Source organism: Danio rerio, chromosome 1 (assembly GCF_049306965.1).
Source record: "Danio rerio strain Tuebingen ecotype United States chromosome 1, GRCz12tu, whole genome shotgun sequence".
Lineage (NCBI taxonomy): Eukaryota > Metazoa > Chordata > Actinopteri > Cypriniformes > Danionidae > Danio > Danio rerio.
Window position 1 is genome coordinate 13014567 of NC_133176.1, and position 26897 is coordinate 13041463.

Sequence of the window (26897 nt, forward strand, 5' to 3'; positions counted from 1 at the left end):
ACAATGAGGTTGAGGATCCAAGTGCTGTTTATTGAGAGATTCATCAGGCAAGCAAAGGTCAAAACAGCATTCAAGAGGGTAGTCAGAATACAAGCAAATGGTCAGGACAGGCAGCAAAACAACATAAACAAAGAGACAAACAAGGGTCAAAACACAGTAAGGCAGGACAAGGAAAAAATCAAATATAGAACCAGGAGAGAATGCTTTGCTAAATACACAGCTTTAAAGAAAGTATAAAGATAAAATCATTTATGAGATTCTTTCAATTATTGTTTATAAATAACATGTGGCCTTGAGTTAAATCCAGAAAGAGCAACCGGTGACCCTCTCTTTTAGCAAGCAATAACTTGTCACTCATTCAGAAGTGTCTCAGGTTTATCATATCCAAATAACTTAAAGTCGGTTTCATAAAGACTGTACAGCTCTCTTCTGTCAGCTAAGGAAATGTTTGCAAACCATTCTTGCTCCCAGTCTACCGCAGTCCTGTTCTCATATCCTGGAGGAAAGTGAATATGTTTATCCAGTCCAAGAATCTTCAGCAAATGTTCTGTGTCCTCATCAAGAGTTTCTAGCTTCCCAATAAAGTCATAGTCAATTTGACATGGATGGCAAAGTCTGTGAATCTGCTGCCAATGCTCATCAAATGGCTTCTCCTTCTCAGTCTGTGGATCTAACAGATACTTAATAAAGTGATTGAAGGATGGTCTGATACCTGCTCTGAAGGCCTCTGGAGCCAAAGTAGGGGGCTGAGAAATATTAGCATAACGCTGAAGAATCATGGAGCCAAATTTGTAGTAGTAATACTCATTAGGCTCAGCAATCTTGTCTCGATAAGCAGAAATAAGGCGCACAAAAGGATCCCGCACAAAGAGGAACTTAGTGTAGTTCTTCAGCTTTTGATGCATCAGAGGACGAGCGTATCGGCCATGGCGCATCCATAACTTTTTAAATGTATTATGCACTGTTGAATTATGGATTATCTTTAATGGCATGTCATGAGGATCTAGATATGGAGCTCCATCAGGTGCCTTCAGGTTCTGGCTGAGGGCAAACATGACTCGTTTCCAGTTAGAACAAGCTACCTTGGGTACATAACAGTAAATAACACGGTGATGATCGTCCACAATGAGATGGTTTAGAGAACTGTCAGGGATCTGGTCAAATGTGAATGATTTCTGTCTGTAATTCAAGCTGCTATTGGCTGAGCAAAGCTCATTTATTAGATGCTTACGATGTGCTTGACGCAGTTTGAACTGTGCAAGATGTTTTGATGAAGCCCTGTGGTTAGTCCTGAGGTAAGGCGGCCAAACTCTCACCTCATCCCTGAAAACTACAATAAAAGACATTGTGATGAATACTGCTCCCAAAAGTAAACAATGCCGATGGAGCTTCTGCATTCTGATTCTTGACAATAGTCCACACCAGATTCTCAGAACTTAGGCTAAATATTATTCATCTCCGGAATGAATCCAGTTGACATATCTGCATAAAAAAATAAAAATGAAAAATAAGAACAAGTTTGCTGAAGTCTCAATTTACCATCAACATGAGCCATAAACATGCTTATGCTTTAGAATGATCATGAACCAATTAGTTTGGTTTGTTTAATGTTTAACAAGCTGAGCCAATTATTAACAAGCTGAGACAAGTAATGTCAGTCAAAATTAACTAACCTTGTAAATGCTAAATAGTCATTCCATATAAAACTAATAGTCCTAATTTGATTACTTGAGTCATTACATACAAAAATGTTGAAGTAGTTGTCAAAATCTGTCAAATGTAAATTTTATAACAGTTTTTAAATCTTTTTTTTTTCCTAAAAATGTCTTCTAAATTGAACAGTTTCATGAATGATTTACAGGCCTATTTATGTTGTAGGTTCAGTTTGAATATGTAGTGCAATATTGTTTACAGTTGTGCCCAGCTCTACCCAAAGGAAGTTTATGTTTGTTGTAAATAAGGGTGTGTTTATTCTTTTGCACAATGCTGTGAATAAATTAGAATTGCAAATAGCAAATGCAGTAAACATGTAAAACATACATATTAGTAGTTTTCAAATGGCTGTGCAAATAGTGTATAGTGCTGTCTTGAGCATTTTCAGGACGTGTCACCAAAACCTGACTTTTTTGCAATGTAAAAAATGTAGAGTAAACTTTCACAATAAAAACAAGACAAAGCCGCTTGACTATCTTGTTCATAAACAATGGCGTCAGGACTTTTCATCTTGATGGCGCTGAAACTTTTATTGACATCAATACTTGCTTTTGAGTAAGGAGCTCTTCATTTTAAGCAAGTGACGCGTTTTTGCAAGTTATCAACTAGGTTTTGCAGTTTGTATAAATTTGTTTTGAGAAATGCATTAACTGTTGTGCAAATGTAAATAATGTGAGAAATGCACCAAAGCAACTGTGGAAAACTTTAATAGTAAACACTAGTGCTTTTAAACCTAATTATAGTAAATTATTAGGAAAGTATAGTAAAGTATTTACATCACTTTAATGAATGCTAATCCAACCTGTATTATGAACTATAGTAATCTGATAAACTAAAGAACACTGTAGTACACTTTAGTTTTTACTACAGTAAACCGTAGGGTGTTGTAGTATTTGATAGGTAGGTAGGTAGTTAGGTAGTTGGGTAGATAGGCAGGCTGGCAGACCGACAGACAGACAGACAGACAGACAGACAGACAGACAGACAGACAGACCGACAGACACATAGATAGATAGATAGATAGATAGATAGATAGATAGATAGATAGATAGATAGATAGATAGATAGATAGATAGATAGATAGATAGATAGATAGATAGATAGATAGATAGATAGATAGATAGATAGATAGATAGATAGATAGATAGATAGATAGAATCTTTAATAACCACAACAGATTCAATCACTTTAATATGCTATAATATTTTCATGTAGGGTGGGTTATATCATAGCCAAAACGATATGACAGCATTTTATAAAAAGGATTAAGAATTGCTGTGGAATTAAAGAGAAGGTGGTTTCAGGGGGAAAAAGTTGAATATCTGGCTGCTTTACACTGCTGTACATGTATGCTCTTTAGTTACACTAACTGTATTTCCAAGCAACAGCAAAAACAAGCGTTCATGATTAAGCGTATGCATTTACATAAATTACAAACTCATGATATAATCAGACTTGCACTTGATGATACACATTATAATTTTATTTATAGGCCTATATAAAATGTATAGTTTTTATAGTTCAAATCCCTGCTGAAAAATCCAGCTTAAACCAGCCTAGGCTGGTTGGCTGGTTTTAGCTGGTCGACCAGCCTCGTTTCAGATGGGTTTTGGCCATTTCCAGGCTGGTTTCCAGCCATTTCCAGCCTGGTCTTAGCTGGTCAGGCTGGAAAATGACCAGCCAAATCCAGCTGAAACCAGCTTGACCAGCCTGATTTAAGCTGGATATAGCTGGTTTTGGCTGGACTCCCAGCTTGGCTAGGCTGGTCAAGCTGGTTTTAGCTGGTCATCTTCCAGCCTGGTCGACCAGCTAAAACCAGCCAACCAGCCTAGACTGGTTTAAGCTGGATTTTTCAGGCGGGATATTTTAAGTTTAAACAATATTTAATTAAAGGCTTATGGTTTAGCCGAAATTTAACTCACCTACACCAGTAGAAATAGAATATATCCACTCCTCGTTGGTTTAATGTAGTTTGTGTTTCCTCTACAAAAGCGTCCTGTCTGTCGAGCAGTGCTGTATGTGTGTGAATATAGGCACCTGTGTACTTTGCCTCGGGCAAACCAGAGTGCTGATGCTTTTGTATAGCATAAGCTTAAAACAACAGTCATATCTTAGTCTGTGTGTGATTATATAATGTGTGAGTATATAGTTTGATTATATAATGTACACACAATTCTCATTATTTTTCATAATTTGTATCATTATTATTATTTATTAATATTATTATTTATTAGTAGTAGTATTATTAGGCTATAGGTTGGAGTTTTAAATGGGCAGATGAGCTACAAATTGACAAGAGCTCCAAGCAGGCTGTACAAAGCTGGGGCTTTTGATTAATGTTTTTATTGTAAGGGCACACAGTCCAACCTATTATAGTTTATTAATGTCTGCGCCTACCACAATCCTAAACAAACCTGTTGTGTTTTGTTAACGTATAAACTCACCGCTGCCATCTTTATCCAGTCAAATTGCAAGAGCAGGGAAGCTGCATTTTTTTTTTTTTTTTTGATAAAATACAACGCTGGTATTTATAACAATGTACAATACAACATTGTAACTTAAAATATAAGAAAGCACAAAAAGACTAGCTTTTGGTAATATTCCATATAAATGAAGAGAGAGAAATACAAATCAACAATTAGACCAGTAAAGATCCAGTGTGGAGCTTTAGCAAACTCTCTGACCTTCAATGAATTCCCATTTAATACACATACTAATAAAACATGGTTATTCAACAGACTGTCATCTTTTACTAACACATATAGGCTCACATATTTTAGAATTTTATAAACCAGAATAAAATCATTTTTTTGTGAAATTAGGCTACATAAAACACACCAGCACCTAAACTAAAATATTATTCATAGACTGATTAAAATGCTAAGTCAATCTTATCCAGCAGGTGGCGAAAAATGAACAGCAGGATTGATTGCGTTGCCTTGGTTACAGTTACAGCAGCAAACAACGTGAATTCAAATCTAGCAGGATTTCACAAACTACACCATCCCAATATTCGCAGATTAAATTTAGGCAGACATTAGCTTACAACTACACATTGCGGTATCAAAAATCACACAAAATTGTATATCTTTTAAAAACAGAGTTATATTACAAACTTTGATACAATTTATACTCAGCTTTAAATTTGCAAACGGTTTTGCTAAACGTTCATTAAGATCTGAAGTGGGGAAACGGTAAGAAACTAATTTGAATTTGTGTTAGTTTGACCAAATGTGTATTGTATAATATTATGATAAACCAGTGTTTACACTTTTTTATGGTTACATTTAATATATTTGTGCTGTTAATGTTGCGTCTATTGTGTTACTTATTATTGTTTTGGTTTGTCCTATTTTGCCACAATACTAAAACAAAACTTCCGTAGTTTTTCTAAGGGCATCCATCTCACATAACATTTAGCTCATATGGCAAAAACACACTGCCTTTCTCCTATAAAATTCTATATATTTGATATGGTTTTTATTAAATTGATACAGTTAGTTGGGCAAAGAGCACTGAAGACTTGAAGGTAAAATATTGAAGCTCACTTTAAATAGCTTTAGTGCATTTACTTCACTCAATCATACAAAAAGACTTTTATTTAGTTATTTAGTGTTTTCAGTCTGTTGAATTATATATATATATATATATATATATATATATATATATATATATATATATATATATATATATATATATATACATATATATATACATATATATATATATATATATATATATATATATATATATATATATATATATATATATAATTTTATTAAATTTTTTTTCATGATGAATGTGAATGTTTTATGTTTTTACATTTACATTTACATTTAGTCATTTAGCAGACACTTTTATCCAAAGCGACTTACAAATGAGGACAAGGAAGCAATTTACACAACTAAGAGCAACAATGAATAAGTGCTATAGGCAAGTTTCAGGTCTGTAAAGTCTAAGAAGGAAAGTATTTGTAGTATTAGTATTTTTTATTTATTTTTTATTTTTTTGGGTACAGTTAGTGTGATATTCAGAGAGGCAATTGCAGATTAGGAAGTGAAGTGGAGACTAAACAGTTGAGTTTTTAGTCGTTTCTTGAAAATAGCGAGTGACTCTGCTGTTGTGATGCAGTTAGGTCTAAACATATTAGTTTTAATAATTCATTTCTAATAACTGAATTGTTTTATCTTTATTTGTTTATACATATATATACAACTATATAGTTCGGTCACCATGTCCAGTGTGACATCACTATAAATGATCATCAGCACTCACTAGTCAGACAGCTTCTTATCTGACCACAATCACGAGTTCATGCAGTAATTTACTGCTACATTGTGATCTATTACTTCCTTCTGATATTGAGATTTAGTGATTAGTGTCCCAATTTGCATACTATCCGTCCTAAATAATATTTAAAAATAGAATTAGCATGTACCAAATCATAGTATATTGAAAAGAGTATGTCAAAGGTTCCCGGGAGGCTTACTATTTCCGATTTTAAAAAATGTAACCGTCCATTCTCTAACTGCTGATATTGCCCACAGTACATTGCACGTTGGATGTTGGGTGAAAAGTGTAAACTACAAACAAGTTAGACACGTGAGACCAACCGTCAAGTAAAGGTTTCAGTAAAGATGTTTGTATGACTGTTCATTAATATTTATCTCACTGTAACATGTTTAAATCGCATTTTCTATTTCATCCGCAACAACAATAATGAACTTATATAAAGACGTGTTTGGACATTAACATCTGAACGCATATATATATATATATATATATATATATATATATATATATATATATATATATATATATATATATATATATATATATATATATATATATGAAAAACTCGTGAACGGGAAATTAACCTGCTGCTTCTCCAATAAGACAGGAAATTAAATATGACAGAAATGTGGATGATGTGTGGACGATTGACAGGGCTCAACTAACGATCTGTTAATGAGGAAGTAGTACATGCCAAAGCTTGCATACTCTTCTGTTACCCACTCAAACGTATTTTGTCCTTTACAAAAGAGTACATAGTTTAAGTATGCGAATTCGGACGCAGCAAGTTTGAATTACAATATTGGAAAGAAACGATATTCATGGCTCAACAAAATATGACGACCCAGTAATGTGTCTTACAAAAAAGAGACATATGTCATGTACCATTCTGCAAAGTAAAATTCTAATCATGATTAAGCACAAATGATCCTCTGCAGCACTTTTTAGTGCTTGACACAGTGGTCTCCAGTGGTTCATTGGGGGTGGTTAAAGGGCTTTATAGAGAGTATATAGTGAAGTGAGTATTGTTTAATTGATTCTTTTAGGGTGAACCTTAATCATTTAATCTACCAAGACCTCAATATCTGGCTTCTTTAGATATAATCAATAATATTTATATCATCTATGACTCGTCAGAATTTTTTTGCTCACTAGTGTGTCATAAGTCATACAATCTGATTTATTAGTGAATGATAATGGCATTTAATTAATGCAGTATCTGAAATATGAGCATTAAAAAGTTAATAAACAAAGTTTAAAAAACAGCCTCAGGGCCTAATCCACATCCTCAATTGTGCAAACAAATCGCCTCAACAAAAAAGAGAGAACTGAAGGGGAAAAAGTTAATTGATATAAACTAAACATGGAAAAAAGCAAAAGAAGCAACTGTGATAAAGTGCTGTGAAACCAGTAAAGAATGTACAATCAAAAACAGGAAACAGGAAACTAATTTTGAGAAAATAGAGTATAAATAGAGTCTATAGAGTAAAGTGAACTGAGTATTGACTGAGTAATTTTGGGTGACCTCAATATCTGGCTTTGTTTGCATACAAAAAATATTTTAGTTCATGTATGGCTTGTCAGATTTTCTTGGCTACCAGTGTGTCATAATTCATACAACCTGGAGCATTTGATAATGACAATGGCATTTAATTAATGAGGTATCTGAAATATGACCATTAAAAAGTGAAAAAACTAAGTTGAAGGAACAGCCTTTGGGCCTAATCCACATCCACAACTGGGCATGAAAATCACCTCAATCCTCCCACAGGCAAGAAAAAAAAAAAGTTATTTGATATAAACAATAAAGCAATCAAGATAAACTTTTGTAAACTCAGTGAGGATTGTACAGTCAAACAGGAAACCACATGTTACGTAACCACATTTAACTATGTAACCCAACTGCTTTGTAGCAAACTGTATGCGCTAACTCAAGCATATTTCTTTTTTGACGTAAGCGTGCCACAATTTTAACAAACAAGTCATGACAAGTAAAGAGATTTTTGTCTCGTTCTTTTTTGTCAGTTGGTGAAAGTTAAACCGTTTAAACTTGGATGATCTTGCACACTACTGCCAACCTTTAACCAGCAGTCCAATCACAGGTGAGACTTAAAAATACTACAGTAATGCAACACTTATAGTAATACAAACAACTTACCCAATACTCTACTATAGGATATACTACAATACACCACAGTTTTTTGTAGTAAAACTTAAAAGTATACTACAGTAAATATTACAGATGATCAGTTAACTAGTTAATACTACATTATAATGTAGCTTTCATTAAAAGGTGTTGCAAATACAATATATTTACAGCACAAGACACTTCCAAAACACTACTATATTCATTCATTCATTCATTTTCCATCAGCTTAGTTTCTAAATAACAGTGGTCGCCACACCTGAATAAACCGCCAACTATTCTGGCATATATTTTACACAGTGGCCACAACCCCGTATTGAGAAACCCATACACTTTTATTTTAAAGATCTGAGGTAAACTATCTGGTTCAGTTTTATAGCAAAAAATGTAATGTAAAATGGCATTCAAACTTACATTAATAGCACTTAACACTAAATAAAGCACATGAGGTGTACCTGAGGTGGTCATTGCTGTTCAGCTACAAGAAGCAGAAGCCTTTTCTAAAATATAAATTTCAGGTGATGCTTAGAACAAAAACTCATTTTAATATTGAATGTATTTCTTCTATCGTGTGCCGTTTCTTTTATGTAGGACATGGTTCAAATCAGCCTTAACCCCCCATTTACACGGGGCATCAGCATCAACGCTTCCCATTCACTTTGAATGGGTGACATCAAGCATAGCCAAACTGCATTGTGGATCCATCAGCGCCACTTTATCGGCTTTGATCGCTGCAGACGTTGAGAATTTCTCAACTTTTCAAGCGTCAGCGGACGTGTCAGCCAATCAGATCACTTTATGCAAATACACCGGCTCAGATAGTAGCAAATTGCGGACTAATTTCACTGGCTGATGCTACTATGCAGATTGCTTCAACCCCAATTTCAGACACGCCCTCTGTCAAGTGTTGATGCTGAAGCCCTGTTTGAATCGAGCATTAGGATAGTCAGGCACTCTTCTGTTCATGTCGTCAATCTGGCAACCTGCACTTCCAAGTGTTTTGAACCCGGAGTGCAAAACCTAGTTCAACCACTGGGTGTCAAACTTAAATACTGCACCTTTAAGGTGGTGATAAATACCACATCGACCCACTGTCACTCTGTAATAAGTTGAAGACAATAAGGTTGAGGATCCAAGTGCTGTTTATTGAGAGATTCATCAGGCAAGCAAAGGTCAAAACAGCATTCAAGAGGGTAGTCAGAATACAGGCAAATGGTCAGGACAGGCAGCAAAACAACATAAACAAAGAGACAAACAAGGGTCAAAACACAGTAAGGCAGGACAAGGAAAAAATCAAATATAGAACCATGAGAGAATGCTTTGGTAAATACACAGCTTTAAAGAAAGTATAAAGATAAAATCATTTATGAGATTCTTTCAAATATTGTTTATAAATAACATGTGGCCTTGAGTTAAATCCAGAAAGAGCAACCGGTGACCCTCTCTTTTAGCAAGCAATAACTTGTCACTCATTCAGAAGTGTCTCAGGTTTATCATATCCAAATAACTTAAAGTCGGTTTCATAAAGACTGTACAGCTCTCTTCTGTCAGCTAAGGAAATGTTTGCAAACCATTCTTGCTCCCAGTCTACCGCAGTCCTGTTCTCATATCCTGGAGGAAAGTGAATATGTTTATCCAGTCCAAGAATCTTCAGCAAATGTTCTGTGTCCTCATCAAGAGTTTCTAGCTTCCCAATAAAGTCATAGTCAATTTGACATGGATGGCAAAGTCTGTGAATCTGCTTCCAATGCTCATCAAATGGCTTCTCCTTCTCAGTCTGTGGATCTAACAAAAACTTAATAAAGTGACTGAAGGATGGTCTGATACCTGCTCTGAAGGCCTCTGGAGCCAAAGTAGGGGGCTGAGAAATATTAGCATAACGCTGAAGAATCATGAAGCCAAATTTGTAGTAGTAATACTCATTAGGCTCGGCAAACTTGTCTCGATAAGCAGAAATAAGGCGCACAAAAGGATCCCGCACAAAGAGGAACTTAGTGTAGTTCTTCAGCTTTTGATGCATCAGAGGACGAGCGTATCGGCCATGGCGCATCCATAACTTTTTAAATGTATTGTGCACTGTAGAATTATGGATTATCTCTAATGGTATGTCAAGAGGATCCAGATATGGAGCTCCATCAGGTGCCTTCAGGTTCTGGCTGAGGACAAACATGACTCGTTTCCAGTTAGAACAAGCTACCTTGGGTACATAACAGTAAATCACACGGTGATGATCGTCCACAATGAGATGGTCAAGTGTGATTGATTTCTGTCTGTAATTCAAGCTGCTATTGGCTGAGCAAAGCTCTTTTATTAGATGCTTACGATGTGCTTGACGCAGTTTGAACTGTGCAAGATGTTTTGATGATGCCCTGTGGTTAGTCCTGGGGTAAGGCGGCCCAACTCTCACCTCATCCCAGAAAACTACAATAAAAGACATTGTGATGAATACTGCTCCCAAAAGTAAACAATGCCGATGGAGCTTCTGCATTCTGATTCTTGACAATAGTCTACACCAGATTCTCAGAACTTAGGCTAAATATTATTCCTCTCAGGAATGAATCCAGTTGACAAATCTGCATTAAAAAAAATAAAAATGAAAAATAAGAACAAGTTTGCTGAAGTCTCAATTTACCATCAACATGATCCATAAACATGCTTATGTATGCTTTAGATCAGGGGTGTCAAACTCAATTCCTGGAAGGCCGAAGCCCTGCACAGTTTAGTTCCAACCCTGCTCCAACACACTTACCTGTAGGTTTCAAACAAGCCTGAAGGACTTAATTAGTTTGATCAGGTGTGTTTAATTAGGGTTGGAACTAAACTGTGCAGAGCTGCGGCCCTTTTGGAACTGAGTTTGACACCTGTGCTTTAGAATGATCATGAACCAATTAGTTTGGTTTGTTTAATGTTTAACAAGCTGAGCCAATTATTAACAAGCTGAGACAAGTAATGTCAGTCAAAATTAACTAACCTTGTAAATGCTAAATAGTCAATCCATATAAAACTAATAGTCCTAATTTGATTACTTGAGTCATTACATACATATATAAGTAGTTGTCAAAATCTGTCAAATGTAAATTTTATAAGTTTTTAAATCTTTTTTTTCCTAAAAATGTCTTCTAAATTGAACAGTTTCATGAATGATTTACAGGCCTATTTATGTTGTAGGTTCAGTTTGAATATGTAGTGCGATATTGTTTACAGTTGTGCCCAGCTCTACCCAAAGGAAGTTTATGTTTGTTGTAAATAAGGGTGTGTTTATTCTTTTGCACAATGCTGTGAATAAATTAGAATTGCAAATAGCAAATGCAGTAAACATGTAAAACATACATATTCAGTGTCTTGTACTCAGATACCTCACTAAATGCAGTGATGTCTAACTTTACTGTAGTTTTCAAATGGCTGTGCAAATAGTGTATAGTGCTGTCTTGAGCATTTTCAGGACGTGTCACCAAAACCTGACTTTTTTGCAATGTAAAAAAATGTAGAGTAAACTTTCACAATAAAAACAAGACAAAGCCGCTTGACTATCTTGTTCATAAACTATGGCGTCAGGACTTTTCATGGCGCTGAAACTTTCATTGGCATCAATACTTGCTTTTGAGTAAGGAGCTCTTCATTTTGAGCAAGTGACGCGTTTTTGCAAGTTATGAACTAGGTTTTGCAGTTTGTATAAATTTGTTTTGAGAAATGCATTAACTGTTGTGCAAATGTAAATAATGTGAGAAATGCACCAAACAACTGTGGAAAACTTTGATAGTAAACACTAGTGCTTTTAAACCTAACTATAGTAAATTATTAGTAAAGTTTAGTAAAGTATTTACATCACTTTATAGAATGCTAATCCAACCTGTATTATGAACTATAGTAATCTGATAAACTAAAGAACACTGTAGTACACTTTAGTTTTTACTACAGTAAACTGTGAGGTGTTGTAGTATTTGATAGGTAGGTAGTTGGGTAGGTAGGCGGGAAGGCAGACCGACAGACCGACCGATAGATAGATAGATAGATAGATAGATAGATAGATAGATAGATAGATAGATAGATAGATAGATAGATAGATAGATAGATAGATAGATAGATAGATAGATAGATAGATAGATAGATAGATAGAATCTTTAATAACCACAACAGATTCAATCACTTTAATTTGCTATAATATTTTCATGTAGGGTGGGTTATATCATAGCCAAAACGATATGACAGCATTTTATAAAAAGGATTAAGGATTGCTGTGGAATTAAAGAGAAGGTGGTTTCAGGGGGAAAAAGTTGAAAATCTGGCTGCTTTACACTGCTGTACATGTATGCTCTTTAGTTACACTAACTGTATTTTAATTAAAGGCTTATGGTTTAGCCGAAATTTAACTCACCTACACCGGTAGAAATAGAATATATCCACTCCTCGTTGGTTTAATGTAGTTTGTGTTTCCTCTATAAAAGCGTCCTGTCTGTCGAGCAGTGCTGTGTGTGTGTGAATATAGGCGCCTGTGTACTTTGCCTCGGGCGAACCAGAGTTAACTGATGCTTTTGTATAGCATAAGCTTAAAACAACAGTCATATCTTAGTCTGTGTGTGATTATATAATGTGTGAGTATATAGTGTGATTATATAATGTACACACAATTCTCATTATTTTTCATAATTTGTATCATTATTATTATTTATTAATTTTTATTATTTATTAGTAGTAGTAGTATTATTAGGCTATAGGTTGGAGTTTTAAATGGGCAGATGAGCTACAAATTGACAAGAGCTCCAAGCAGGCTGTACAAAGCTGGGGCTTTTGATTATTGTTTTTATTGTAATGGCACACAGTCCAACCTATTATAGTTTATTAATGTCTGCGCCTACCACAATCCTAAACAAACCTGTTGTGTTTTGTTAACGTATAAACTCACCGCTGCCATCTTTATCCAGTCAAATTGCAAGAGCAGGGAAGCTGCGTTTTTTTTTTGTTTGTTTTGTTTGTTTGTTTTTTTTGTTGATAAAATACAACGCTGGTATTTATAACAATGTACAATACAACATTGTAACTTAAAATATAAGAAAGCACAAAAATACTAGCTTTTGGTAATATTCCATATAAATGAAGAGAGAGAAATACAAATCAACAATTAGACCAGTAAAGATCCAGTGTGGAGCTTTAGCAAACTCTGACCTTCAATGAATTCCCATTTAATACACATACCAATAAAACATGGTAATTCAACAGACTGTCATCTTTTACTAACACATATAGGCTCACATATTTTAGAATTTTATAAACCAGAATAAAATCATTTTTTTGTGAAATTAGGCTACATAAAACACACCAGCACCTAAACTAAAACATTATTCATAGACTGATTAAAATGCTAAGTCAATCTTATCCAGCAGGTTGCGCCTAATGAACAGCAGGATTGATTGCGTTGCCTTGGTTACAGTTACAGCAGTAAACAACGTGAATTCAAATCTAGCAGGATTTCACAAACTACACCATCCCAATATTCGCAGATTAAATTCAGGCAAACATTAGCTTACAACTACACATTGCGGTATCATAAATTACACAAAATTGTATATCTTTTAAAAACTGAGTTATATTACAAACTTTGATACAATTTATACTCAGCTTTAATATTTGCAAACGGTTTTGCTAAACGTTCATTAAGATCTGAAGTGGGGAAACGGTAAGAAACTAATTTGAATTTGTGTTAGTTTGACCAAATGTGTATTGTATAATATTATGATAAACCAATGTTTACACTTTTTTATGGTTACATTTAATATATTTGTGCTGTTAATGTTGCGTCCATTGTGTTACTTATTATTGTTTTGGTTTGTCCTATTTTGCCACAATACCTAAATAAAACTTCAGTAGTTTTTCTAAGGGCATCCATCTCGCATAACATTTAGCTCATATGTCAAAATCATTCTGCCTTTCTCCTATAAAATTCTATATATTTGATATGGTTTTTATTATATTGATACAGTTAGTTGGGCAAAGAGCACTGATGACTTGAAGGTAAAATATTGAAGCTCACTTTAAATAGCTTTAGTGCATTTACTTCACTCAATCATGAGGTGTTTTTACAATTTTTAACTTTATTTTCTGCTTTACAAAAATAATTTTTATTTATTTAGTGTTTTCAGTCTGTTGAACTATATATATATATATATATATATATATATATATATATATATATATATATATATATATATATATATATATATGTTTTTCATGATGAATGTGAATGTTTTGTTTTTCAACACATTTCTAAGCATAATAGTTTTAATTATTCATTTCTAATAACTGATTTGTTTTATCTTTATTTGTTTATACATACATATACAACTATATAGTTCAGTCATTATGACCAGTGTGACATCACTATAAATGATCATCAGCACTCACTAGTCAGACAGCTTCTCATCTGAACACAATAACAAGTTCATGCAGTATGGGTACATTTTTGTGGCAAGATAAACATGACACTTATGACTATTAAATGCTTTGGATGTTGAAAGACAAGTACTGATTTGTAACAATCAGCTCTGGTTCTGAAACAGTACATAAACTGCCTCTGTGAAAAAGGTATATGGGTGCAAAAAGAGTGAGTGTCTTCAGCCAATGGGATTGTTTCCTTTTACATACACTCACTGGCCACTTTATTTGGTACTCCCGACTAGTACCGGGTAGGTCCCTTTTTGCCTCAAGAACTGCCTTAATCATTTGTGGCATAGATTCAACAAGATACTGAATATATTCCTCAGAGATTTTGGTCTATATTGATATGATAGCATTACACAGTTGCTGCAGATTTGTTGGCAGCACATCCATGATCTGAATCTCCTGATCCGCCACAACCCAAAAGTGCTCTACTGGATTAAGATGTGGTGATGTGGATGTTGTTTGAGTACAGTGAACTCATCGCAATGTTGAAGAAACCAGTCTGAGATGATTTGCGGTTTAATGCCAGGGTGCCTTGTCCTGCTGGAAGCAGCTATCAGAAGATGGGTACACTGTGGTCATAAAGGGATGGACATGTTCAGCAACAATACTCAGGTAGGCTGTGGCATTGACACGATGCTCAATTGGTACAAATGTGCCCAAAAGTGTGCCAAGAAAATATCTCCCACTCTATTACACCACCAGTAGCCTGAACCATTGATACAAGGCAGGGTGGATCCCTGTTTTTGTGTTGTTGACGCCAAATTCTGACCCTACCATCCTAATGTCGCAGCAGAAATCAAGACTCATCAGACCAAGCAACATTTTCACAATCTTCTATTGTCCAATTTCGGTTAGCCTATGCGAATTGAAGCCTCGGTTTCCTGTTCTTAGCTGACCGGATTGGCACCCGGTGTGGTCTTCTGCTGCTGTAGCCCATCTGCCTTAAAGTTAGACGTGTTGTGTTTTCAGAGATGCTCTTCTGCATACCTCTGTTGTAACGAGTGGTCATTTGAGTTGCTGTTGCCTTTCTATTATTACGAACCAGTCTGGCCATTCTCCTCTGACCTCTGGCACCAACAAGGCATTCTCTGTAAAATCTAGTCAGCCATTATACGTGCATTAGCTGATTGAAAGGTTGCATAGGAAGGGGGTTGATCGACACACAGCTGTAATGTAAAGAAAGTGAGTGCAGACATATTTTAGGCATGCTTTCAAGATTAAAAATATATGAGAAATATGAGAAAATACTTAATGATAGGATGATAGTGGGATAGAATAGTAAAATATGGGAAAAATTCTGTAAAAACGGGAAAGTTGACATGAATAAAGTTTACAAGAAGTGTTTGTGGAAAAACAGTTTTGCAAGATAACGCAAATCATCTTTGCGAGGGAACGCAAAAACTTTTAAAAAATATGTTTTCCTATCACTGTTTTTCCCCCTCCTACCTATTTTTTTCCTCACCATCACATACCTTCCGGGTTTCCATAGACCTCAACCCATCTCATGAGGTCATATATTCAGATTGTCATCTAGACTTGTTTTCTATTTCACTATTAAGCAAGCAAATTTTGAACCAGTGTTATAATTAACTAAATTAAAATATCCTTGACAGCTGTTAGACTTCATGACCTAGAAAATCAGGGAACTTCAGTTCAGAAAAGGAAATGAGGAATACCTGTAAATGAGCAGAGAAATCGTAATTGGGGTGCTCAATTATGTTCCTGGAGACCTACGGCCATGACCTAGGATTTTACCAAGTGAAAAACGTCCACAACTTTGTTGCTAGTTTATGTTACCTTTACACTTACAGTCAGGGTGAGGTGCTTCTACATCACTGCTACATTGTGATCTATTACTGCCTTCTGATATTGAGATTTAGTGATTAATGTCCTAATTTGCATTTTTATTCATTCATTTTCTTGTCAGCTTAGTCCCTTTATTAATCCGGGGTCACCACAGCGGAATGAACCGCCAACTTATCCAGCAAGTTTTTACGCAGCGGATGCCCTTCCAGCCGCAACCCATCTCTGGGAAACATCCACACACACATTCACACAAACTCATAGACTACGGACAATTTAGCCTACCCAATTCACCTGTACCGCATGTCTTCGGACTGTGGGGAAAACTGGAGCACCCGGAGGAAACCCACGCGAAGGCAAGGAGAACATGCAAACTTCACACAGAAACGCAAATTGAGCCGAGGTTCGAACCAGCGACCCAGCGACCTTCTAGCTGTGAGGTGACAGCACTACCTACTGCCTCGCCCCAATTTGCATACTATCCGTCCTAAATAATATATAAAAATAGAATCATCATAGTATGTTGAAAAGAGTATGTCAAAGGTTCCCAGGTGGCTTACTGTTTCCGATTTAAGAAAAAGTGACCGTCCATATACTCTAACCCAGGGGTGGGCAAACTCGGTCCTGGAGGGCCAGTGTCCTGCACAGTTTAGCTCCAACTCTGATCAAACACACCTGCTTATGGATTTCTAGTGATCTTGAAGACACTGATTAGCATGTTCAGGTGTGTTTGATTAGAGTTGGAGCTAAAAGGCTGCTGCTTCTCCAATATGACAGGAAATTAAATATGACAGAAATGTGGATGATGTGTGGACGATTGACAGGGCTCAACTAAGCAGCACAACGATCTGTTAATGAGGAAGTAGTACATCCCAAAGCTTGCATACTCTTCTGTTACCCACTCAAAAGTAGCCTATGTTTGTCCTTCACAAAAGAGTACATAGTTTAAGTATGCGAATTCGGATGCAGCATAAGTTTGAATTACAATATCAGAGAGAAACGATATTCATGGCTCAACAAAATATGTATATCCAGTAATGTGTCTTACAAAAAAGAGACATATTTCATGTACCATTCTGCAAAGTAAAATTCTAATCATGATTAGGCACAAATGATCCTCTGCAGCACTTTTTAGAAAGGTACGCTTGACACAGTGGTCTCCAGTGGTTTATTGGGGGTGGTTAAAGGGCTTTTTAGAGAGTATATAGTGACGTGAGTATTGTTTAATTGATTCTTTTAGGGTGAACCTTAATCATTTAATCTTCCAAGACCTCAATATCTGGCTCGTTTAGAAATAATCAATAATATTTACATCATCTATGACTCGTCAGAATTTTTTTGCTCACCAGTGTGTCATAAGTCATACAATCTGATTTATTAGTGAATGATAATGGCATTTAATTAATGCAGTATCTGAAATATGAGTATTAAAAAGTTAATAAACAAAGTTTAAAAAACAGCCTCAGGGCCTAATCCACATCCTCAATTGTGCAAACAAATCGCCTCAACAAAAAAGAGAGAACTGAGGGGGAAAAAGTTAATTGATATAAACTAAACATGGAAAAAAGCAAAAGAAGCAACTGTGATAAAGTGCTGTGAAACCAATAAAGAATGTACAATCAAAAAAAGGAAACAGGAAACAAATTTTGAGAAAATAGAGTATAAATAGAGTCTATATAGTGAAGTGAACTGAGTATTGACTGAGTGTTTTTGGGTGACCTCAATATCTGGCCTTGTTTGGATATAATCAATAACATTCACTTCATCTATGACTTGTCAGAATTAAGTCATACAATCTGGAGTATTTGTGAATAATAATGGCATTTAATTAAAGAAGTATCTGAAATATGAGCATTAAAAGGTAAAGAAATAAAGATGAAAAACAACCTCTGGGCCTAATCCATATCCATAACTGAAGTGTGCAAACAAATCACCTTAATACACTTACAGACAAACTGAGGGAAAAAAAGTTATAGATATAAACTAAAAATGAAAGCAAAACAAAACAAGCAATCTTGATAAAGTGCTGTAAAACCAGCAAGGTATGTACAACCAAAAACAGGAAACAACATGTTAAAAAAATAGAGTATAAATAGAGTCTATATAGTGAAGTGAACTGAGAATTGACTGAGTATTTTTTGGATGACCTCAATATCTGGCCTTATTTGCATATAAGTAATTCACTTCATTTATGACTCATCAGATTTTCTTTACTACCAGTTTGTCATTAGTCATGCAACCTGGAACATTTGTTAACAACAATGGCATTTAATTAATGAGGTATCTGAAATATGAGCATTAAAGAGTGAAAGAATTAAGTTGAAGGAACAGCCTTTGGGCCTAATCCATATCCACAACTGGGCTTGAAAAAAGTTATTTGATATAAACTATAAAGCAATCAAGATAAACTCTGTAAACTCAGTGAGGATTGTACAGTCAAACAGGAAACCACATGCTACTCAACCACATTTAACTATGTAACCCAACTGCTTTGTAGCAAACTGTATGCGCTAACTCAAGCATATTTCTTTTTAGATGTAAGCGTGCCACAATTTTAACAAACAAGTCATGACAAGTAAAGAGATTTTTGTCTCGTTCTATTTTTGTCAGTTGGTGAAAGTTAAACCGTTTAAACTTGGATGATCTTGCACACTACTGCCAACCTTTAACCAGCAGTCCAATCACAGGAGAGACTTAAAAATACTACAGTAATGCAACACTTATAGTAATACAACCAACTTACCCAATACTCTACTATAGGATATACTACAATACACCACAGTTTATTGTTGTAAAACTTAAAAGTATACTACAGTAAATATTACAGATGATCAGTTAACTAGTTAATACTACATTATAATGTAGCTTTCATTAAAAGGTGTTGCAAATACAATATGTATTTACAGCACAAGACACTTCCAAAACACTACTATATTCATTCATTCATTAATTTTCCATCAGCTTAGTTTCTAAATAACAGTGGTCGCCACACCTGAATAAACCGCCAACTATTCTGGCATATATTTTACACAGTGGCCACAACCCCGTATTGAGAAACCCATACACTTTTATTTTAAAGATCTGAGGTAAACTATCTGGTTCAGTTGTATAGCAAAAAATGTAATGTAAAATGGCATTTAAACTTACATTAATAGCACTTAACACTAAATAAAGCACATGAGGTGTACCTGAGGTGGTCATTGCTGTTCAGCTGCAAGAAGCAGAAGCCTTTTCTAAAATATAAATTTCAGGTGATGCTTAGAACAAAAACTCATTTTAATATTGAATGTATTTCTTCTATCGTGTGCCGTTTCTTTTATTTAGGACATGGTTCAAATCAGCCAAACGCCCCATTTACATGGGGCATCAGCATCAACGCTTCCCATTCACTTTGAATGGGTGACATCAAGCGTTGCCAAACTGCATTGTGGATCCATCGGCGCCACTTTATCGGCTTTGATCGCTGCTGACGTTGAGAATTTCTCAACTTTTCAAGTGTCAGCGGACGTGTCAACCAATCAGATCACTTTATGCAAATACACCAGCTCAGATAGTTGCAAATTGCGGACTAATTTCACTGGCTGATGCTACTATGCAGATTGCTTCAACCCCAATTTCAGACACGCCCTCTGTCAAGTGTTGATGCTGAAGCCCTGTTTGAATCGAGCATTAGGATAGTCAGGCACTCTTCTGTTCATGTCGTCAATCTGGCAACCTGCACTTCTAAGTGTTTTGAACCCGGAGTGCAAAACCTAGTTCAACCACTGGGTGTCAAACTTAAATACTGCACCTTTAAGGTGGTAATAAATACCACATCGACTCACTGTCACGCTGTAATAAGTTGAAGACAATAAGGTTGAGGATCCAAGTGCTGTTTATTAAGAGATTCATCAGGCAAGCAAAGGTCAAAACAGCATTCAAGAGGGTAGTCAGAATACAGGCAAATGGTCAGGACAGGCAGCAAAACAACATAAACAAAGAGACAAACAAGGGTCAAAACACAGTAAGGCAGGACAAGGAAAAAATCAAATATAGAACCATGAGAGAATGCTTTGGTAAATACACAGCTTTAAAGAAAGTATAAAGATAAAATCATTTATGAGATGCTTTCAAATATTATTTATAAATAACATGTGGCCTTGAGTTAAATCCAGAAAGAGCAACCGGTGACCCTCTCTTTTAGCAAGCAATAACTTGTCACTCATTCAGAAGTGTCTCAGGTTTATCATATCCAAATAACTTAAAGTCGGTTTCATAAAGACTGTACAGCTTTCTTCTGTCAGCTAAGGAAATGTTTGCAAACCATTCTTGCTCCCAGTCTACCGCAGTCCTGTTCTCATATCCTGGAGGAAAGTGAATATGTTTATCCAGTCCAAGAATCTTCAGCAAATGTTCTGTGTCCTCATCAAGAGTTTCTAGCTTCCCAATAAAGTCATAGTCAATTTGACATGGATGGCAAAGTCTGTGAATCTGCTGCCAATGCTCATCAAATGGCTTCTCCTTCTCAGTCTGTGGATCTAACAGATACTTAATAAAGTGACTGAAGGATGGTCTGATACCTGCTCTGAAGGCCTCTTGAGCCGAAGTAGGGGGCTGAGAAATATTAGCATAACGCTGAAGAATCATGGAGCCAAAATCGGAGTAGTAATACTCATTAAGCTCAACAAACTTGTCTCGATAAGCAGAAATAAGACGCACAAAAGGATCCCGCACAAAGAGGAACTTAGTGTAGTTTTTCAGCTTTTGATCCATCAGAGGACGAGCGTATCGGCCATGGCGCATCCATAACTTTTTAAATGTATTGTGCATTGTAGAATTATGGATTATCTCTAATGGTATGTCAAGAGGATCCAGATATGGAGCTCCATCAGGTGCCTTCAGGTTCTGGCTGAGGGCAAACATGACTCGTTTCCAGTTAGAACAAGCTACCTTGGGTACATAACAGTAAATAACACGGTGATGATCGTCCACAATGAGATGGTTTAGAGAACTGTCAGGGATCTGGTCAAATGTGAATGATTTCTGTCTGTAATTCAAGCTGCTATTGGCTGAGCAAAGCTTTCTTATTAGATGTTTACGATGTGCTTGACGCCGTTTGAGATGTGTGAGATCTTTTGATGAAGCCATGTGCAAGTAAGTCCCAACTTTCACCTCATCCCAGCAAACTACGAAAAACAATGTGATGAATACTGCTCCCAAAAGAAAACAACACTGATGGAGCTTCTGCATTCCCATTCTTGACTGAAGTCTATACTGCACATTCAAAATAGGACTTATGCTAAATATTAATTGTCTCAGGAATGAATCCAGCTGACAGTTCTGTAGAAAAAAAGAATGAAAAATAAGAACAGGTTCGCTGTCTCAAATTACCATCAACAATCAAATGATCCATTAACGTGCTGTTTGTGTCAGAACGGTTTACATGAAATATGATCATGAACCAGTTAGTTTGGTTTGTTTATAAATGTTTAAGAAAACTGAGCCAAAACATATTATACAAAATATAAACAAAATATATAAAACATTTTTTTTAATCTGACAATGCATATTTTAATAGGCAAGTTCCCACATGAAAAATACAGGAATTAATAGTAAATATGTTGGTGTTTTTGAACCAGACTATAGTAATGGGTTTTATACTATTTAGTATTTACAATACCTTTAATAAATGCCTAAGAATAGCATTAACTAGTAAATTGATCAACTGTAATAAATACTGTAGTATACTTTAGTTTGTACTACAGTAATCTGTAAACTTGTAATAGTATTTTTAAATAGATAGATACAGTGCTCAGCATACTTGAGTACACCCTATTTTGAAAATGAACATTTTTACTCATTTGTCAGTGAATATAGGCAATGTATTTTGGTGCATTCAAACAAAAACAAAAATATTGCAAACCTACAAAATATCAACTAAAATTTTCTCTCTCTGACAAAAATCTCTCTCTTGATTTTTGTTCTTTTTAAAATTTTTATTGAATATTTTTCTACAATATCTTTGTACCGTTATCGTAAGTTATTTTGTCAGATAAGCTCCAGGTTTGGCTTCAGTACTGACTGATCTTATGTATATGCACAAATATAATAATGTATAGCTTCCTAATAAAAATATTCATTTAAAAGATAGACATGTGAGGGGTGTGCTTATATACACTTTATTGGGTACACCTTACTTGCACCGGGTTGGATTATGGGGTTAACTGCCGTAATCTTTTGTGGTACAGATTCAACAAGGTACTGTAAATATTCCTCAGAGATTTTGGTCCAAATTGACATGATAACATCACACAGTTGTTGCAGATTTGTCAGCTGCACATCCATGATGCTAACCTTCTGTTCCACGGCATCCCAAATGTGCTCTATTGGATTGAGTTCTGGTGACTGTGGAGGCCATTTGAGTACAGTGAACTTATTGTCCTGTTCAAGAATCCAGTCTGAGATGATTCACACTTTATGACATGGAGCGTTATCCTGCTGGAAGTAGCCATCAGAAGATGGGTACACTGTGGTCATGAAGGAATGGACATGGTCAGCAACAATACTCAGGTAGGCTGTGGCGTTGACACAATGCTCAATTGGTACTAATGGGCCCAAAGTGTGCCAAGAAAATATCCCCCACACCATTACATCTCCACCACCAGCCCTAGCCATCGATACAAGGCAGGATGGATTCATGCATTCATGTTGCTGGCGCCAAATTCTGACCCAACTGTCCGAATGCTCAGCAGAAATTGAGCCTCGGTTCCCTGTTCTTAGCTGGCTGGAGTGGTACCCGTTGTGGTCTTCTGTTGCTATAACCCATCCACCTCAAAGTTCAACATGTTGTGCTTTCAGAGATGCTCTTCTGCAGACCTCAGTTGTACAGTAAGTGGTAATTTCCCACATAGCAAAATTTCTCTGGCCCAGCTCTGGCCCACACAATCAGGTTTTGCTTGGCCCACATGCCGCAGTGAATTACGGTACATGACTGGACCAAATCTGGCTTCCAGACAAGGGCCAAACACGGACCATATCTGGGCCAAGTCTCAGCCAAGTTAATAACTCATAACTGGGCCTGAACTGGGCCAGATAGGTTGGTGTGTCACGATTGCAATGAAATTGATAAACCCATGGAGTGATGCGCTTTAGGCACACTATGGGCACGCTTTTTCTCAAAGTGACCTGATTGGTAGGATTTTTTTTCTTTACTCAAAAATTATTTTAGTGTATTTTAAATGTGGGTTAAGACTGGCCAAACTCACATGGCCCACTTTCAAATTTTTAAATCTGGGCCAAATACTACGTTTTTCATCTGGCCCAAATCTTGTGTGCCGCTTTAAAGACGGTGCCACCTCTGCCAAACCCGGGCCATGTTTGGCCCACATGCTGTATGCCAGTGCCGGATGAATGCCTGCTGTGCCAGCTTTATGCCAAATCTGGGCCAGAATTCTTTGCTACTAGGGTTGAGTTACTGTTGCCGTTCTATCAGCTGGTACCAGACTGGCCATTCTCCTCGGAACTCTGGCATTAACATAGCATTTGCACCCACAGAACTGCAGCTCACTGGATATTTTCTATTTTTTGCATCATTCTCTGTAAACTGTAGAGATGGTTGTTGGTCAGCATTTTCTGAAATACTCAGACCAGCCTGTCTGGCACCAACAACAATGCCACGTTCAAAGTCAAATAAATCACCTTTCTTCCTCATTCTGATGCTTGATTTGAACTGCAGCAGATCGTCTTGACCATGTCTACATGCATGTCTCAGTGCATTGAGTTGCTGCTATGTGATTGGCTGATTAGAAATTTGAGTTAACAAGCAGTTAAACAGGTGTACCTAATAAAGTGGCCGGTGAGTGTATGGCGAGCACGATAGATGGATGGACGGACGGACGGACGGACGGACGGACGGACGGACGGACGGACGGACGGACAGACAGACAGACAGACAGACAGACAGACAGACAGACAGACAGACAGACAGACAGACAGACAGACAGACAGACAGATAGATAGATAGATAGATAGATAGATAGATAGATAGATAGATAGATAGATAGATAGATAGATAGATACATAGATAGATACATAGATAGATCTAAAAATAATAAAGAATAATATTCCTTATAAAAATGTCTGATATTGGACACACAATTTAAGTACGATTTTTTGTTTTATTAGTTTAAAGGTTTAGCAGTTTAGTAGTTACCTAAGTAATATGTAATATATATAATTTATATATATATATATATATATATATATATATATATATATATATATATATATATATATATATATATATATATATATATATATGAAGAGATTAGATGCAATTTTTTATCGAAAATGAACATGATTCTCATCCCCCTTTTCTTATGTTGAGTTTCATAGAGACCAGGAAGATTATTCTTCGCCATAAAAGTGATGTTACTGAACATACACACTAAAGCTTCATAAAATTGCTCATTTTAAAGGAAAATTTCAGACCTCAATTAGAGGTTTTTGCATCTAAACTCTTCGTATATACTTACATGCCTCGATGTCGGGATACACGGCAATAACTCGGTTATTTTGTTCCCTAAATATATATTTTTCCTTGTGACTAAGTTAACTCTTTATTCCAACGTGATAAATAAACTAGCAGTCAACAATACGAACTGTTTTCCGCAATTAAATAATTTTAAAGGCATTAAAGTGTAAGGCCCAGCTAAATTGAGTATACTTTAACATTCCACCCTGTAAAAAATATATATATATATTACTCTACTAAAAAGTTTATCACTTTCCCTATTTTTTACCTTAGTCCCTCCTTTTAATAGTTAAAAAATAATATAATCTAAACGAAAATTTCTTGTAATAGCCTACATTTCAGGTGCTGCGCTGAATAAATGACGACAAAGACGACAGATGACTTGCAGAAGATAACAAATGTGTGTCCCGCGCTTTTATTTATAATGTACATAAAGCACGTGTGGTCGTGACACGAAAATGTGAAAGTGGAAAAAGTAAACATTCTCGCATGTTTACAAAGAGATTTCATAATTTTCCATATTCAGTAGTTTCTTCATACGCAAGGCGCCTACTTGTGCACGATGATGAACAATGAATAGACAATCAGATCTGCTTTGATGAAGATACACCCGATGACTCCAACAAAAATCTTCGGATTTACTCAAATTACAGGAGTGGCGCCTCAATGAGCTATGAAAACCACATCCCTATTTTGTTACATATTTACCATATTTACGTCTATGGCCAAAACGTAAAACCGTTAGAAACTATAACGAGATACGCCTATAGTTACACTTTCTGCGTTTATCGTCAATCAGCATTAATGTTTTCAAGTTTAAGCGTAATTGTTTTGATGTGATACAAAAACTGTTACACTTTAACCAGAACATGTTTGCAGACTCAAGCTTAGTCAAGAAATGTAAGTTAAAATACTTTATAAGTTTACTATCTAACTAAAAGCTTATGTGTAACTGGTTTAGATATTTAACTCACCTACACCAGCAGAAATAGAACTTAACCTCTCCTTGTTGGTTTAATGCAGTTTGTGCGTCCTCTCCAAACAGAAGAGGCGTCCTGTCTGCCGAGCATTACTGCATGTGTGAGAAAATAGGAGCGTCTGCGTGACTGATTTGGACAAGCAAGAGTAACTGATTTGCATTCTTGAGTGCGCATTTGCATACAGTATACAACTGTGTCGTTCAATAAAATGACAAATTACTTGATAATAATAATCAGACAATTATTTTTTTTATTCATCATCCACTTTTTTATCAACATTATTATGCATTTTATTTATACTGTGCTTTTCTACTTTCACAACCGGAGAATTCCGTGGATAGCCTATTATTAAAATGTTTAACAACACTCAGACTCAAAGTACTTGCACATGGGACAAGGAAGACCAGAGAAGACAATCAAGACCTGACAACCACAAAGTACACAACACATGTAGACAAGACAAACCTAAAACGATTTAAGGTATAATCGGAGGTCAGAGCTCCAAATGGGCAGATCAGATGCACAGGTGGGACTTGAGCTCCAAGTGGGCTGTACAAACATCCAACAGAGTTCCTGTTATTTATTTAATATGACATATAGGAGACATCACACACTTACACAAAACAAACAGCAATTCTGTTGAATGAATGATATTTTATTTTTAGATGTATTTTATTTTCCATATTAAAATCATCAAAAACAAATAAATTCTGTCAGTAATTCTGTTAGTCCCTTAATTTATGATATCTAAAATGTTTTTTTTATACCTGCTATTATTTTTAACATGTACACATTTGTTATTTCTTATATCTAAAAATATATTTCTAATATTAGAAATTATTATTTCACTAGTAACAACTAGTAATAACTTTCATGATATCAGAAATTAGCATTGTCACTTTAGTAAATTCTTTTTTCATATATCAAAAATGAACATTTTACTAGTAGCAGTTCAGTTGTTGATATTAACAATATAATTCATGATATTAACAATTAAATTTTGATATAAACA

The 26897-nt window shown here is 35.6% G+C and overlaps 4 protein-coding genes across 5 annotated transcripts in view; 1 reads left to right on the forward strand and 3 right to left on the reverse strand.

Annotated features, from left to right (window-relative positions):
• Positions 1-9: 9 nt before the first annotated feature.
• chst12b.5 (carbohydrate sulfotransferase 12b, tandem duplicate 5) lies at positions 10-3767 on the reverse strand. 2 transcript variants are annotated; one of them, XM_003197630.6, is made up of 2 exons: positions 3636-3767; positions 10-1482 (listed from the first exon to the last, which is right to left on the reverse strand). In XM_003197630.6, the coding sequence occupies exon 2, from the start codon at positions 1395-1397 to the stop codon at positions 351-353; it is 1047 nt and encodes a 348-aa protein (XP_003197678.4). In that variant the 5' UTR covers positions 1398-1482; positions 3636-3767; the 3' UTR covers positions 10-350. The 2 variants fall into 2 exon arrangements, with proteins under 2 accessions (XP_003197678.4, XP_073805492.1); XM_073949391.1 differs by having other exon boundaries at positions 3640-3766.
• Positions 3768-4658: 891 nt separating this feature from the next.
• The window catches only part of LOC797518 (guanine nucleotide-binding protein subunit alpha-12), a 61767-nt gene continuing 39528 nt past the window's right edge, over positions 4659-26897 (forward strand). The window contains exons 1-2 of the mRNA XM_073949392.1: positions 4659-4907; positions 8032-8108. The gene's annotated coding sequence lies outside the window, so the exon portion shown is untranslated. The remainder of the gene's footprint in view (positions 4908-8031; positions 8109-26897) is intronic.
• Positions 9277-12659, reverse strand: chst12b.4 (carbohydrate sulfotransferase 12b, tandem duplicate 4). The gene is made up of 2 exons (XM_001338142.7): positions 12528-12659; positions 9277-10725 (listed from the first exon to the last, which is right to left on the reverse strand). The coding sequence occupies exon 2, from the start codon at positions 10638-10640 to the stop codon at positions 9618-9620; it is 1023 nt and encodes a 340-aa protein (XP_001338178.3). The 5' UTR covers positions 10641-10725; positions 12528-12659; the 3' UTR covers positions 9277-9617.
• Positions 18186-26032, reverse strand: LOC100536144 (carbohydrate sulfotransferase 12). Its single transcript, XM_073949390.1, has 2 exons — positions 25880-26032; positions 18186-21712 (listed from the first exon to the last, which is right to left on the reverse strand). The coding sequence occupies exon 2, from the start codon at positions 21626-21628 to the stop codon at positions 20591-20593; it is 1038 nt and encodes a 345-aa protein (XP_073805491.1). The 5' UTR covers positions 21629-21712; positions 25880-26032; the 3' UTR covers positions 18186-20590.